This window comes from Erinaceus europaeus, chromosome 17 (assembly GCF_950295315.1).
Source record: "Erinaceus europaeus chromosome 17, mEriEur2.1, whole genome shotgun sequence".
Classification (NCBI taxonomy): Eukaryota; Metazoa; Chordata; class Mammalia; order Eulipotyphla; family Erinaceidae; genus Erinaceus; species Erinaceus europaeus.
Window position 1 is genome coordinate 64,396,097 of NC_080178.1, and position 16,338 is coordinate 64,412,434.

Here is a 16,338-nt window from a genome sequence, read left to right on the forward strand (position 1 = left end):
ACTTGCCAAAAAAAAAACTAAGTAACTAAACCATCTCTTGGACTTGTGAGGACTTTGGTGGTTATGGGCAGGGGAGTGCACACAGAACTTTTGTTGAAGGTGTGGCAAATTACATATCCCTGGAATCTTACAATTTTTTAAATAATGGACACTGCTCAACTAAACTCTTGCTTTTGGTGGAGTTGAGGATTGAGCCTGGAACTTTCGGTGCCACCGGCACAACAATCTTTTCAACATAACCGCTATGCTATCTCCCCAGTCTAATTAAAGTAGAATATCTATTTATGCACTTAAAAAAAAAAAAACCAGAACACTGCTCAGCTCTGACTTATGATGGTGTGGAGGACTGATCCTAAGACTTGGGAGGCTCAGGCATGAGAATCACTTTGCATAACCATTATGCTATTAACCGCTATCTGCTATTTACTCACTTTTTACCAGAGCAGTTCTCAGTTCTAGCTGGTGATACCAGAGATTGAGCCTGGAACTTTACAGTCTCAGGCATAAAAGCCTTTTTTACATAACTATTATGCTATTTCTTACGTATGTCTGATGAATCTTCATTTTCATTCATTACATTACAATTGCACAGAGCATGTGAGTGGGGCATTCCTCACTCGTTTGGCTCAGACAGATTTTTTTTTTTTTTTTTACTAGAGTACTGCTCAGCTCTGGTTTATGGTGGTGTGGGGGATTGAACCTGGGACTTTGGAGCCTCAGGCATGAGAGTCTCTTTGCATAGACATTATGCTATCTACCCCCACTCAGACAGATTTTTTAAGCTTACTGTTGGTGTGCAATTCTCCTTCAGGGAAAATTTCAGGCATCCAAGTTTGACATCCTCGAGGAAACACTCACGAAAGACGTGTCTCTGATATCTGATTACTGTAAAAAATGGTGACTAATCCCTAGCACTGCAAAAACAGTATCATCTGTTTTCCATCTACACCATGCCTCGGCCTCGCGTGAGCTTAATGTGCAGCTTGGCAATACAAGAATCCGGCATGAAGCCCAGCCAGTCTATCTTGGCGTTACTCTCAATCGCACCCTGTCATTTCACGAACATCTCATAAAAACTGCAGCAAAGGTGGGCGCGAGGAATCACATCATTGCAAGATTGGCCAGCTCCTCATGGGGCGCGAGCGCTTCCACACTAGGATCATCATCTCTGGCACTATGCTATTCCACTGCAGAATACTGTGCCCCAGTATGGTTCCGTAGCCCCCATGTCCACTTGGTCGATTCCAAATTATATTCCTCCATGAGGATAATTTCTGGAACCATCCGTTCCACCCCGGTTCCATGGCTGCCAGTTCCTTAGCAACATCGCCCCACCAGATATTCGTCGGGATGCGGCATCATCTAAGTTCATTTCCCACGTCTACGCTCGACCAGACCTGCCAATATACGCGGATATCTTCGCCCACCCTGTCCAACGCTTGACGTCTCGTCACCCAATCTGGTCCCCTACGCCTACACTGAACTTCTCTGTTCCAGACTCTTGGAAACAGAGTTGGCAGTCAGCTGAGGTCAAGAACAAACACCTCATCACAGACCCCTGCAAGCGTCAACCCGGCTTTGACCTAGCACGTTATGATTGGGCCCTCCTCAATCGCTATCGAACAGGCCATGGCCGGTGCACGCTATGTTCCATCGCTGGGGAGCCAGAGATGACCCGAACTGCCCCTGTGGCTACAGACAGACTATGACCCACATAGTCAACGACTGCCACCTCTCCAGATTCAAAGGAGGTCTCGAAACTTTACATCAGGCTCAACCTGACGCTGTTGACTGGCTACGGAAGAAGGGCAAACGCTAGAAGAAGAAGGGAAAATTTCCAGATCTCTTTGTGTGCTTTAGATGTAGTTTACTGTGGTTAAGGGAATGAACTCAGGGACAGCCTCCTTAGGCCAATTTTTTCATGCGTGAGAGAGAAACCAACCACCACTCCAGCACGTTTGGTGTCAGGCTAGGTGTCTCAGGATATACAAATCCTGGTGCTTTATCAGTTGAACAATTTTCCCACACACCCTGGACATCTTTTTGAAAAATATTTCCAGGCTGAAAATTAAAATCCGTTGAAATAAATGACTGACTTTCATAATTGACCTTTGTTAAAGACTTCTGTTTAATTTGCACTAGCTAGAAATGAAATCTCGTGTTTTAACTAAATTTTGTAAGAGATTCTGCGAGTTGTTTGTTGCACAAGTATTCCCATCTTCCTGCCCCACGTTGACATTTGCCTCCTTGCCACGCCTCCCCATCCAGAACTCTATTTCCCAGGATGCAACGGGCTCCAGTTAGTCGTCAGTCATTGTGACATGAGTTCCATGTCATTCTGGGAAATGTAGTTTATTTGGTCCCCAGCTACAGAAAGCTCTAAGGCTGGAAACTACTACTCCCGTGAGGTAGTGCGTCACTTCACGCACTTCGAACGCGCCACGGCAGCCATGTTGGACGTGGCCGCCACAGGGGCCGGCACCAGAGGGTAAACAGCTGTCACGATGTTGGGGTCCCTCGTGTTGAAGACAACAGCTCCGGCGCCGAGGCTCCTTCTCCAGTTGCTTAGGTCTCCATCGCTCCGGGGCCATAGAGGTGCTTCCGGCCGGTGTGTAACTACCGGGGGCCGCGGAGAGCTGCAGCGGTTGAGGGCGGCCGTCGATGGGTGCCCTGGAACCTCACCCGCTTCGCTCTGCCGCGGGGCAGCCACCTGGGTGCGCCAGAGGGGGGGCACCGCGACCCCATGCCTCGCCGCCGCCACATGGGACCACCTTCCTAGCTCTGAAGAGACACTCCTGGGGCGAGACAGCTGGAATGGGGCCCCCAGCAGGGCCGGACTGGGCATGTGGGCCCTGGCTACCGCGCTGGTGGTTCACTGTTACAGCAAGAGTCCGTCCAATGCGGGTAATTGTCCGGGTGATGTGGGTTCGAGGCGGGGAGATGCTGGGGTGTGTCCCGATCTCGCGTCTTTAGAGGGTGGGAGCTGCTTGTAGATGAGACTAGGGGAGCCTGAGACCTGCAGGGACTCAGATGCCATCTGGTCACTGGGAGCTCAGCATCTCTGACGTGTGTGACTTAGGCCATGAGTCAACCTTCCTTCCTCCCCCTGTACAACGGGAGTATGGGACGAACTCTAAAACTAGAGCACCATCCTTTTGTGCTTTAATATTCTGGTCCAGGTCCTCTTTATGATGATGTCTCCAGGGCACCCACACAACGGCTTAGAGAAGGTGCTCCACCAGCTGACCCCAGAAGGGAGAAGTTTGCGTGCCAGCTTTGCCACCGCTTGCCCCTTCACCCCTCTGCCTTCTTATTCCGTGTACACTGAAGGGTGATTTCTCTTAGAGATACTCTACTCCTCTTGTATTCGGACTCTTTGTTGTTCAGCCACCTGAGTTAGCCTGTGAGGCTTCTGGGGTTTCTCTGTGCCTGCTTTGGGGTTTGAGGTGATTTTACCATGTGAGGAAGCTGGTGAGAGGAGGGAGGCAGGAAGGTTGGATCTGTGAGACGTAGAGCAACTGCGGGTGCTGGCAGACTCACCTGGCTCCAGCGAGGCCTCACCTATCAGCCCGGCCACTGAGTTATCCCTCAAGGGAAAGCCTTAAGCTCGGTGTTTATACTTGTGTTCATCTCAAGCCCTGAGACTTTGAACAGGACAGTCAGGTGGGGTTCCTGTTGAAGGGGAACAATGGGGTGACTGTCTTGATATTTATCGTGTTTTGGTTCATTCTCTGACCCCATTGTAACTGGATTCTTGCTTCTCATTGACCCTCTGTTTCTTTTTTCCACATAGCAAGGCTGCTGACATAGAGACTCTGAGGGCTCTTTTAGCTTATCTATGTTATGATTCTACAACTTTGAGCAGCACTTAAAATATGCATATGCTTTTATGTGCTCAGTTTTGGGCAATGTGGCTTCCTACCTGATTCTGAAATCAGCTAGAGGAACAGAGTGGGTAGTGAGACTGCAGATGTGCTGAGTGCTGTGACGGGTGTGTGCCGTTAGGGCCGCTCCCCCCGAAGGCTGGAGATCCCTGGGGAATTGGCACTTGAGTTCTGAAGAATGAAGCCAGAGATGAAAAGAAGAGTGACATTATGACTCCAAGTGAGCAGGAAATGAATTCTTTTTTTGCCACCAGGGATATCACTGCTCCTGGGGGCTATTTTCCCCCATTTTGTTGCCCTCATCATTGTTGTTGCTGCTGCTGTCGTTGTTGGACAGGACAGAGAGAAGTCGAGAGAGATGGAGAAGACAGAGAGGGGGAGAGAAAGACAGACACCTGCAGACCTGCTTCACTGCTTGTGAAGCGACTGCCCTGCAGGTGAGGAGCCGGGGTCTCAAACTGGGATCTTTATACTGGTCCTTGTGCTTTGATCCATGTGCGCTTAACCCGCTGCTCTGCTGCCCAGCCCCCCCCTCCCCCCTTTACCACTTTCCCCTGGTATCATCACATCTTTGGCTGCCATTTATATCTGGAACTTTCTAGATCCTTAGTAAATGTGTCTTGAGTTGAATGTAAAGTTGTTGGTTTTTTTTTTTTTTTTCAATTGCCTTTTGTTGTCCTTGTTGTTTTGGATGTAAAGTCTTTAAGGGAGTCATAGGTTAGTGTGCTGTGTGCAGTGCCAGACTACTTGGAGGACAGATGAGAGCAGATGGGGTGGGGTGTGGCTGTCAGGCGGGCTTGGAAATTTGGGGGATTTCTCCTTCAGGCACTGGAGAGTTGTAGAATTTTCACAAGCAGGAAGTGTCCTGAGGTTTAGATGGCCTAAGGATTGTGCCTTAGAGGTTCCTGGGGACTTCAGACTAGACTGTGAGACATGTGAGCGCCAGCAAGGAGATCAGGGCAAATTTGCCAAAACCATGAATATTTCCAATCTTTCTGACTTACTAGCTGCCTTGTTCCCTGACTTGGAATTGTGAGCTAAGGCGTTGGAAGTGTGAGCAAGTACCACTTATCTGCATACTGTCTCGTAAGTAGGAGTTGATGATTCCAGTCTCTGCCCTTTCTTCACTCCTTATGTTACCTTGTAAAAAAAAAAAAATCTTTCTGCAGAGTGCTGGGAGAGTAGATATAGTGACCTGGGGAAGGCAAGTTCACCTTCTCAACAAAACCACTGAACATGCCTAGGTGTGTGCTTGGAGAACTGTTTTGACCTGGAGGTGGGCTGGAGCCACTGTTGCCTGAACCACTGAAATCATTTGCTTATGCATGATTCGGTGGGTAGATATTACAGTTCAGATAAGAAAACTGATGCTCACTGGGTTAAGTGAATTGGTGAGGTAAGACTTGCTGTAGCAAGTAAGCAGTAGAGTTGGGACTGGAGCCCAGACCTGTGTACCTCCAGATTCAGTTCCTCCTTTTCTGTTGCACAGCGTGAATTTTGGGTCTTGACTGAGAGTTCCTAGGTATGAGTCTGTCCAGCGCCTAACAGTGGAGCTTGGAAGCAGTCTGGACATAGAGGGCCGGATACTATAGTGTATGGCATTGCACTGTTTGAAAAAGCTTACCTCTGCTGTCAACTTTTGGGTTTTTTGCTGTCTTGCAGTTTTCTTTCTTTTTGGGGGGGAGGGTTATATTGAATTTATTTATTTATTTGCTCCCAGGGTTATCACTGGGGCTTGGTGCCTGCACTACAAATCCACTTATCATAGAGGCTATTTTTTCCCATTTTTATTGCTCTTGTGGTTATTGTTATTGCTGTTCTTTCTGGATTGGACAGAGAGAAATCGAGAGAGGAGGGGAAGACAGGGTGGGGTGGGGAGGGAGAAACAAACAGACAGACATCTGCAGACCTGCTTCACTGCTTGTAAAGTGACCCCCCTGCAGGTGGAGAGCCCAGGGCTAGAACTGGGATCCTATTCAGGTCCTTGAGCTTCGTGCCATGTGCGCTTAACCCGCTGCGCTACCACCTGGCCCCCTCCTTTGCAGTTTTTTTTGTGACCACAAGATGGTACTGACAAGCTGTGGGCTGCCCAGGCCAAGCCGGGCCAGACTTAGCAATAGTAGGCCTGGGGATTTGTAAGGAATCAGAAGCCCCTGCTTTGACTTTTCCTCACAGCACTGGGAAGTTAGCACGTTTTTCAGTCATCAGTTCACCCCCTCAGCATCCCCGTGAGGCTGACAGGGCAAGGATTACTGCCCCGATCTGCAGCCATGGAAGCTGAAGCTTGAGAGGACAGGCTGCCATGGCACATAGTGAGTAAGGGGCATTGTGTGTTAGAGCCAGGCCTCTTGGCTCCCAGCTGAAGCTCCTTCTCTTTCAGAGGGGCCCTCTTCTCTGCTGGCTCCTCCACAGCTTGTCCCTCTCATTGGACTTGTGACCTGCGACATCAGGATTCTAAACTGGCCTGAGAAACTGATGTGGGGAGAGAAGGCAGGGGATGTTTAATAACAACCATAGTCGCCGAAAACACTCACAGAGCTTTGTAGCTAATCAAGAGTGAGGGACTCACAGACCGAGCATGTTGCCATCGACGGCCCACGGCGCTGGTGCTTCCTCTGGGCCATAGTGGTGAGTACGACGTCCTGCAGAGCTGCACTGAGCTCGGGCTCCGCCATGGCAAGATGTGCAAGAGGACTTGCTGCCAGCGGGTGCCGTGCAGACGGGGTGGCCAGCCTCCTCTTTGCGTGCCTTGGCATCATTTCCCTTGCTTTAAAAAGCCAAGTTCCTGAGGAGCTTTCGTAGTCACGCTGGGCCCTCCAGACAGCATGGGGGCCGAGCCCCAGCCAGGGGTCTGACCAGTGCCCCCTTTCTCTTCAGATGCCGCCCTGATGGAAGCTGCGCGTGCCAACAATGTCCAGGAAGTCAGGAGGTGAGTGTGAACCCCGGCTCTGTTCTCTGCCACAGGGGTGAGCCCCTCCCACTGCCTGACTGCTGCGGAGGACATCCTTAAACTGGTCTTGACACTACACCCGATGACTTTAGTCACTTGGGCTGACCTGGAGACAGGCCAGCCCTTAAATATTTTGAAGTAGAGAGCTGCCCTCTTCTCCTGTTTTCTGACTCAACACACCCCAGATCCTTTGCTGTTGTGTCCCTCCTCAGGCACAGTTTGGGGTCTGCTCCACACCCTGTGGGTTCCCCACTGAGTCGTCCAGCCTGCTCTTCTCCTAGAGACATGAGGCTTTGGGAGGGTCTAGAAAGGCCTCTCTGCGGGGCTGTGGGGCTGCGGTGCTCCTCCAGCCTCCCCGGCTCCACTGACCCCCCTTGTCCTCACTGGCTGGTAGATTTGAGGCTTGTTCTCAGGACCAGGACTCAGGGCTCAGCCTGGTGCCAAGGACAGGGCAGAGGCTGTCTAGGCTGCACGCCCAGGTTAGTGCTGACAGAGGGCATCACATGGGGCTGTTGGTTAGGGGCAGACATTTCATTAGTGAAACTAGTAACCCTATTGGGCCTAAGCTTGACTTCATATGATCTTTCATATAGACTTGATGGCCACGCCCCTGCCTCCATGCCCACTTTTTAGGCAGGCAATTTGGGGTGACGGTCCCTGCCCCCAGTGCCACATACCCTTTGTGTAACACCCCCCCCTCCATCCTGGCTGCTGGAGCATGTGAGAAAGTGCTGAAACACAGCCCCCACCAAGACTTACTGCTTTGATTCCCTTTCATTTTATCTGCAGCGTTATTATTGATTCTCAAGGGTGCTTTTGGGTATTAATGTTCAAGGCTTAGTTTTTAATAAACCACTTTTGGAAGTATGGGCTGGGAGTTGTTTCGTAGCCTAATAAATATGATGGAGCAATAGTTTAATAAACATGTGATGATGCATCTTGAACAGCAAGCACAGATGTCAGCTTGCTGTTATAAGGGCCATCCATAACCGCAGGCTGTGCAAGGCTGCTTCAAACCCAGTAAACAGAGAGGCCTCCCCTCCTGCTGCAGCTCATGTGGGCGAGGGGTGGCATCCCACCGGGGCCCTCCTTTCAGCCTCTGCTGACCCTCAGGCTCCTTCTGGTAACTACCAGGACCCACAGGTCACTGCTTTTCTCTGTGACTGCCTCTTTCTGTCTCCCCAGGAAGGCTGAGTTTACCCCAATTGCACTAAATCCCAAATGTTGATTATTTTAGCTCTTTTAAATATGTTATTTTCTTTTTTTGCCTCCAGGGTTATCACTGGGGCTCGGTGCCTACACTACAACCCACTGCTCCTGTGGCCATTTTTTCCATTGTTGTTGGATAGGACAGAGAGAAATTGAGAGAGGAGAGGAAGACGGGGAGAGAAAGACAGACACCTGCAGACCTGCTTCACCGCCTGTGAAAGTGACACACACACACACACACACACACACCCCGCGGGGGGGGGAGCTGGGGCCTCGAACTGGGATCTTTGCCCCGTCTTTGTGGTTTATACTATGCTCATTTAACTCAGTGTGCTACCGCCACCCGGCCCCGTTTTTTTACTTGTTATTTTTTAAATTGCCACCAGGGTTGTCCCCAAGGCTTGGTGCCTGCCTGATGAATCTACTCCTCCCTGAAGCCTTTTTTCTTTTCTTTTTTTTGATAGAGACAGAGAAATTGAGAGGGAAGAGGGGATAGAGAATAGAGAGGGGGAGAGAGAGAGAGAGAGAGACCTGTAGCACTGCGTCACCATTCGTGGAGCTTCCCCACTGCAGATGGGGATCGGGTCCTAGTGCAGTGTAATATGTGTGCATTACAAGTGTGCCACCCCTGGCTCCTGCATGGTTCTCTCATAGCAGTTAAATCCCCATCCAAAGACGACAGAAAGTGACCGAGTTGATGGGGCACCTGTGACTCTGGGCACTGACTTAGTGAAGAGCTTCTCGGGACCTGCCTCTGTGTCCCTGGTCTCTTATCTGCTTTTCTCCTGCCTCCTTGGCAGGTTTTCCTCCACCCCTTGGGAGGGTGCAGAGGTGAGCCAGGCTCAGACCCTGCCCTTCAGTGCACGCTTGTCCCCCCCTCACTCTGCCCCCCAGGATGAAAACAGGAGAAGCTGAGCACTGACAGACAGGAAATGCTGGCTCCTGCTGGGGTGGCCTGAATGCAGGGGTGGGGTGTGGGAAGGAAGGCCTACAAAGCCTGGGAATGCCCACAGGGAGGGGCGCTTGGTTTTATCCTGTAAGGCATAGGCTCAGGGGAGGGAGAGACAGACAGATGTGGGAAATGTTTGAGCAGAACGCTGGGGGGGGAGGCTCAAGTAGGGGAAGCTGGTCTATTAAAGAAGCTTCTTCAGTGAGAAGAAGCTTCTTTAATTCAACATGAGGGAGGCCTAAGTTGGGACATCCTTCTCTCCTTGTCACCAAGGCAGTTTATGCTTACGAATGAATTAGCGAACCTCCACTGGGCATTGGCTAAGGGGGTTGACCCGGGCTCTGGTCTCCAGGGAGCGGGAGCGGGCATTTACCTACCAACTGTAGCTCTTGTTGTCGAGCTAGGCCAGAAGGTAGGGTGCAGGGCCTGGCCATGCTTGCTAGAATTCCTTCCCTCAGCAGGTCCTCATTCAGTGTCTCTGCCCCACACTCTGCACAGGGGCTGCTTCTGCTCTAAGCCTCTTTCTCTGTGTGTCCTGGTCCTTGCTGTGCCCGACAGACCCGCCTATGATGGAGTAGAGTCCATCTTTAGCTTTATTATTATTTTTTATTATTTTTTTTCCCTTTTGTTGCCCTTGTTGTTTTATTGTTGTAGTTATTATTGTTGTTGTTGATGTCGTCATTGTTGGATAGGACAGAGAGAAATGGAGAGAGGAGGGGAAGACAGAGAGGGGGAGAGAAAGATAGACACCTGCAGAGCTGCTTCCCTGCTTGTGAAGCGACTCCCCTGCAGGTGGGGAGCCAGGGCTCGAACGGGGATCCTTCACGCCGGTCCTTGTGCTTCGCGCCACGTGCACTTAACCCATTGTGCCACCACCTGGCTCCCCATCCTTAACTTTATAAGACATTCACATGTTTTGGGTTACCCTGTGTTTGATCAGTATAGTCAATGATAATAATAGTATTTGGTGTAAAACACAGACCCGGTGAATAATGTTTTCTGGTATCTTCCCCTCACTCAGGACTCTGCTGTGTGTCTGCGTCGATACCCTTCTCCTGTCTAGAGCTCTGAGAGAACTCTGGGTATGGAGGCCATTCCCTCTGCTCAGATCCTGATCCTGGCTGGGTGCAGCCCTCCACACTCTGTGCTTAAATTCTCTCAGCCTCTCAGGCTCAGTTCATGTCTTCCTTGGCTCCTCCCAGCTGGTCTGAACTCCCTTTGCCCAGCACCTCTTGCCTGTTTTGGGAGGCCATGTCAGTCTAGTAGAAGAGGGGGTTTCCTAGAAGAGAAGTTGGGGGTCTAGTGAAAAGAGTGGGGTTGAACTTCATGGGACTCTCGACAGGAAAGCCAGCGAGGAACACAAACTAACTGGGCCCAGTACAGATTGGGGGGTGTGTGTGGGGGGTGGTCAGCAGTTCCTGACCTGCTCCATGTGGAGCCAACTGCTGGTGTGGGCTGCTGGCCTGCTGGGCTGCTGGAGCTGCTCCATGAAGGGTGTAGGTCTGCCTGAAAGGCTGCAGGACTGGACCTGCCTCTCCCCACACTGCTGTTTATATTAAGATTATGGGCAGGGGCCGGGTGGTGGCACACCTGGTTGAGTGCACATGTTACAGTGCGCAGAGACCCAGGTTCGAGTCCCCAGTCCCCATTTATAGGGGGAAAGGTTCACAAGTGGTGAAGCAGGGCTGCAGGTGTCTCTCTGTCTCTCTTCTTCTCTATCCCTCCCCCTTCCCTCTCAATTTCTGGCTGTGTCTATCCAATAAATAAATACAGATTTTTAAAAAAATCCAAAGATTATGGGCTGAACTTCACCTTAAACCACTGCATTGAGTGCCTTCCGGGGACTGGACAAAATCTGGTAGCCCCATCCCTCACTCTCATCCACCATGTTGGAACTTAGGGGACATGGCTCTGAACTGACTTTTCAACAAACCTGAAGCAGGTGTCTGGAGTCTGATTTCCAGCATCCCACTGGCTGTATAGGAGAGAGCTGTGCCTCTCCCTCTCTCCTCCTTTCTCCTGGTGTGGCAGACATTTCCTCCCTTTCCCCACAAAGCACTTAAAGCCTCGGTAGTGTGTTTATCTCTGACTCTTCAGAAGTGAAATCCTAGGCTCAGGGCTCCTGTGCTGCCTGTCCGCAGCACAAGCAGCTGGCCCTCTGGGCTCTGCCACAACCCAAGCCTGATTTCTGGACTTCGTAACCACTCACCCGAAGCCAGGGGCACCGGGCAGACTAAAGACACATCTGTCAAGGCTTGAGCTGAGCCATGCAGGGCATTGTCAGGACTGGGTGAAACGAGGCCTTCTGTTCTCCCAGTAGAGATCATATTTCCTCTAGAACAAACTTGGGTGAAAGATAATACCCTGTCCATTTCCTTTCTCCCAGGGAGCCGGGTGTCTTTGCTGAGTGCTTAGAGTTCAGTCAGTCATCAGCCCGAACATTCTCTAGTTAAAAAAACCTAATTGGTCCAAGTCGGGGACTTCAGACTGCCTGCCTTTTCTCTCTGCAAGTTGTTCTTTCTCTTTTCTTTCTCTCTCGCCCTTCCCTCTCAACATCTGTCTCCAACAGCAGAAAGAAAGGGGGAAAGATTTCACAACTCTGATGGAGATTATTATTATTATTATTATTTTAATGAATGAAGAGAAAGGTGGAAGACTATTCATCTAGAGGGAGCATTCAGAGTAAGGCTGAGTCAGGACCAGTTTGACTGCTCTGGAGAGCAGGGGACAAAGGCGAGGTGAAATTGGAACGTTAAGCAAGGACACTAGGTCTGTGGGTCAAATGAGTCCTCTGATTTTTATCCTAAGAGCTATGGACAACCATTGAAGAATTTTAAGTTGGGGGTGGGAGTAGGGACAAAGACATAACACAACTAAGGTCTGTAATTTTATTTAATTATTTGTTTATTTACCTAAGCACTACTCAGCTCTGACTTATGGTAGTATGGAGGCTTGAACCTGGAACTTCAGAGCCTCAGGCATGAAAGTCTTTTCGAATAAACATTCTGCTATCTCCCTGGCTCAAAGTGTTCAGAATGAATTCGTTTTCTGGCTGGGTTAGCTGCACAGATGTCATTGCCATTCATGGAGATGAGCACCTTGGGGTGGGGGTGGGGGGTAATGAGTTCAGTTTTGAACATATTGAATTCAGTATACCAGTGAGATGTGTGTCAGAATATATATTCAAGTAGAGATATCAGCTTGGAAGTTGAGTTTATGATCTGTCTGACTCTTCCCACTATACCTATCATGTTACTTCTTTAAAAGCTAAAACAGCTGAGGAGATAGCATGATGGTTATGCAAGGAGTCTCTCATGCCTGATGCCCCCAGATCTCAAATTCAATCCCTAGCACCACCATAAGCCCAAGGTGAGCAGCGCTCTGGTAAAACAACAGTAGATACTTCGTGATCAGTTTGGAGGTAGTTCTGATTCTTGTTTCAATTTCTGGTTTGATGGTTTTAGAAAATAAAGGATGAAGGGCATATCTGACTAGACCTTAAATAAAAATTTAAAAGGACTTCATACTAGCTCAGACTTGTTGATCAGCTAACTTTTTTTTTTGGGGGGGTGGGGTGGACAAAAAAACAACCCAATTTAGTTTGCTGTTCAGGAAAGGATTAGGTTCTGCTGAGAGCTGAGCACATTTATTCTAACTCTGCAGTGGCGGCTTGGTTTGCTTCTTGTCCCTGGACGCCCTGGCTTGGGGCTTGAGGCGCTTGCTGTCCATGTGCCAGGATGCAGGCGTCCAGAATGTGCTTAGCTACAGCCTAGGTAAACGCTCTCATATTGATCCAGGAGGTTTATCTGATTAACAAAATCCCTGGCTGGTAAATGCATTTGGCTGTCTCACAGTCTCAGAGAGGCTGTCTGTTTATTGATCGCTGTATCATTTTGGCTACTTGGGAAGATAATGATGGCATCAGAGCAGTCCAGGCATCTACCTCTCTTAACCAGTAAATATGTAAGTGTCCTTGTGGCTTGCACTAGAAGAAAGCAAAAGCTTTAACTTAGACCAGAGGTCAAGGACTCATTGGCGTCACGCTTGTAATTCCGTGCTCATTGTGAGTACTCCTTCAGATCATTGCCCTGTTTTTTGGATGCTAATGTTATTATTTAGACAGGCTTTTTTGTAGCATATGCCCTCAACCAGGTGCACCACCACCTGCCCCCATTTTATTTTATTTTATTTTATTTTATTTTATTTTATCATATAGCACAGTGCTCAGCTCTGTCTTTTTTTTTTTTTTTTCAGCTCTGTCTTATCGTGGTGCAGGGGATTGTACCTTAGGCATGAGAGTCTCTTTGCATAACCATTATGCTATCTCCCCCGCCCCTAAAACAGGCTTTTTTGAATGTTAACATGTTGCGAGACAGCATGCTATTAGGGAAAGAATATGAACATTTTAGTATCGGAAGACCTGAGTTCTGTTTCTGACATGGGTACTGACTGACTCTAAGTCATAGAACCTCTTAGAGTCTGGGTCTCCAAATCTTGTTAATCTTGTCACCACTGAGGATTTTTAAATGTAGCTCCTAGATTTAAACTCTCCAGAGAAAGCTGAGTCCCTGTGGCAGGATCCAGTTCACACCGAAACATCAAGCCTTGCTCAAGTGAACCTTCAACAGAAAACCAGCTCTTCAGAGAGACCCAGAGCCTGGCATCTCTGGGAGGGATGGGCCCTGTTTCTTCTCTGCTTCCTTCTTCCTGGTGCTAGAAAGGGCTCAGGGCTAATTGGCTTAGCAGCTTTTGTGAACTTCATGGATAAGCTGAGTTGAAGTACACAGAAACTGTCCAGAATTACAGTCGGGCAAGGCTGACCAAGTTCTTAAGCGGAGAACAGCAGGGCCTGCCCAGGGTGGCATGTCGCGGGGAGCGATGTCCCTGAAAGGCCCTGGGACTGAGTTTGCAGTGTTGATCCTTCAGTTGCTTCTTTGGCTGTGTGGCCAGAAGGGTTGATCCCTTGACTTGCTCAGTGACTTCCATTGTGGAATGTCCTTGAGGATAGGATAGCTGTTTCCCCACCCTGGATCTTGTAAGAATTCCAGGCAAGTGGATCTTTGTGGTCTGGGAAGTTGCTCATCCTTTGAGTTGCCAGGGAGCTTCCCTTCCTCTCCCAGAACCTGTAGGCTCCATAGCACCGTGCACCTCCACTCTGGTCACACTCACCCTCTTTGCGGGGAGGAGGGAGAGTAGGGGTCATTTGTTTCCATTTCTTTCTATCACAGTTTTGTGACTTTTGGAGGTGACAGATGTTTATTACTGTGTTCTTAGTTGAGGCTCATGTAAAGAAAGAACAAATTCTGAGTATTTTTGTGTTTTGAGAATAGAAAAGAGTGTTAGTAGTCACCTATAGTCATAATCTATAAACAAAACTGACTTCCCTTTGAAATAATAACTGAAATTGAATCCACTGATTCATCCAGTTAGTGCCTGCTGTGTGCCAGGCGCTGCTAGATCAGTGGTAAGCCAGAAGTGGTAACAGACCTCACCTCCTGGATCTTAGAGCCTGTTTAGATGTTAATCATGCAGATGGGAAACTGCATCTGGGATGGACCAGACCCTGCAAAGGACTGACAGAGTCCTGAGACCCTAGAGTAGATCTGGGGCCAGGGAAAGCTTTCCAGAGGAAGCTTGAGCTCTGATAATGAAGAGTTAGGTGAAGAGTGACAAGAGAGTCTTTCCTGGCAGGAGGAGTTTCTATTTACTAAGGACCAGAAGGAGGATCAGTGGCAAGTGTGCAGGACTGGAGAGGGGAGTGGACTGTTGTCCAGAGAGAGAGGTAACCAGAGCCACATAAGGAGCTTTGTGTGTTCTTACGGCAGTGGCCACTTAGTTGAGGATGGGGTTGAGACACGATTAACAGCCCTTCTGGTTGCTGAGTAGAAGAAACCAGCCGGACTGCCTGCCTGCTTTCCTTTTCTTGGATTTCTTGGTGATGGACTCAGCCCCTGCAGTCTGTGCTACAAAGCTGCAGTCCCCCAACATCCACAGCAGGGGGCGCTGTCAGCTCCAGCTCCCGGCCATCATTGCTCTTTTCCCCAAATCCCAATTTAGTCGTGGCTGCAATGCACATCTGATCAGCATGGCTGGAACCATTTGAGCTTTTTCCCAAGGAATTTTCCTATAAACGGAGGAGCAAGGGTTTTGAAAACTCAAAAAGCCCAGATGTCCCACAGCCTGAAAGTCTGAAGCATAGAGCAGCAGCATGTTGTTTCCACCTCCTTGCTGACATCACTTACTTTAAGCCTCTTCAGCAAGGTGAATGGCTCCTGTTCCTGCCCGAGAAGGCACACAGAGTTCGGCTGGTTGATTGGTTGGTTGAAAGGAACCCTGTTTATTCTCCCATGAGCTGCCCAGCAGGAGAGCACAACCCTATGGCAGCTGGACAGGGCTGACTGGCCTCCAGCATCCTCCATTCATGTGGATGGGAGGCCCAGGAAGGCTGCATAAGAATCCTCTCTGAGGCTGAGCTGAAGCTTCCATCTCAATGCCCTTTTGTTTTGGGGGGAAGGGGGGTGGCATCCAGGTTTTCCAGGAAGTTTGTGTTTGACCAGCCTTTGCAGATGGATAGTGAGCAGGGACAGGGTATAAAGCACTAACAATTGGGAAAAGGCTTAAACTCTCAGGGATTCAGAGTCCACCCAGCGAGCAGGGCAGGGGTCTTGCTAGGACTGATGAGCTGGGACTCATCCCAGCACCCGCATGGGTCAGCCCAGACCCAAGGCATTTTTGTCTCTGGCCTCACTTCCTCTCCAACATTCAGTCCCCTTCATCCAGCCCTCCTTAAGCCATTCTCTGTCTCCTGAAGTTGACTCAGAATAAACTTTCATTCATTCATTTATTCCTTTTTTTTTTCTATTGAGGTATAGTTCAGATACCATAAAATTTGCCCTTTTAAGGTGTTCCCTTCACTGTTTCTCCATAGTAGGTTTGTAAGATCATGCATCCTTTATCACTGTCTAATTCCAGAACATTTTCATCAGCTAACCTCAAAAAACCCATTCCCATAGTCCCATTAGCAGCCAGTCTGCATCCCCTCTGCCTGCAGCTTCAGGTCTACTTTCTGTCTTTGGATTTCTCTACATTTCATCCAAATGGAGTCATACAATATGTGACCCTTTGTGTTTGACTTTTCTGGCTTCTTTGACTTAGCATTTAATTTTTTAAAATTGTTTATTTTTTATATTTTTATTGGATTAATGGTTTATAGTAAATAGAGGTATTGATACATGTGTTAATTTTCTCAATTTTCTGCAAACTCACCCCCAGCATAGGTCCTCCTCCGCCATCATGCATTAGGACCTGAAAGCCCTCCCTACCCAGCCAACCTTCCCACCCCCCAG

At 49.1% G+C, this 16,338-nt stretch overlaps 1 protein-coding gene across 3 annotated transcripts in view; it reads left to right on the forward strand.

Annotated features, from left to right (window-relative positions):
* The first annotated feature begins 2,396 nt into the window (after positions 1-2,396).
* Positions 2,397-16,338, forward strand: part of CLPB (ClpB family mitochondrial disaggregase) — a 101,199-nt gene continuing 87,257 nt past the window's right edge. The window contains exons 1-2 of one of the 3 annotated variants that reach the window (XM_060176882.1): positions 2,397-2,904; positions 6,762-6,813. In XM_060176882.1, the coding sequence (XP_060032865.1) occupies positions 2,505-2,904; positions 6,762-6,813 (452 nt within the window). In that variant the 5' untranslated portion in view covers positions 2,397-2,504. The remainder of the gene's footprint in view (positions 2,905-6,761; positions 6,814-16,338) is intronic. The other 2 variants (XM_060176881.1, XM_060176883.1) reach the window with 2 other exon arrangements.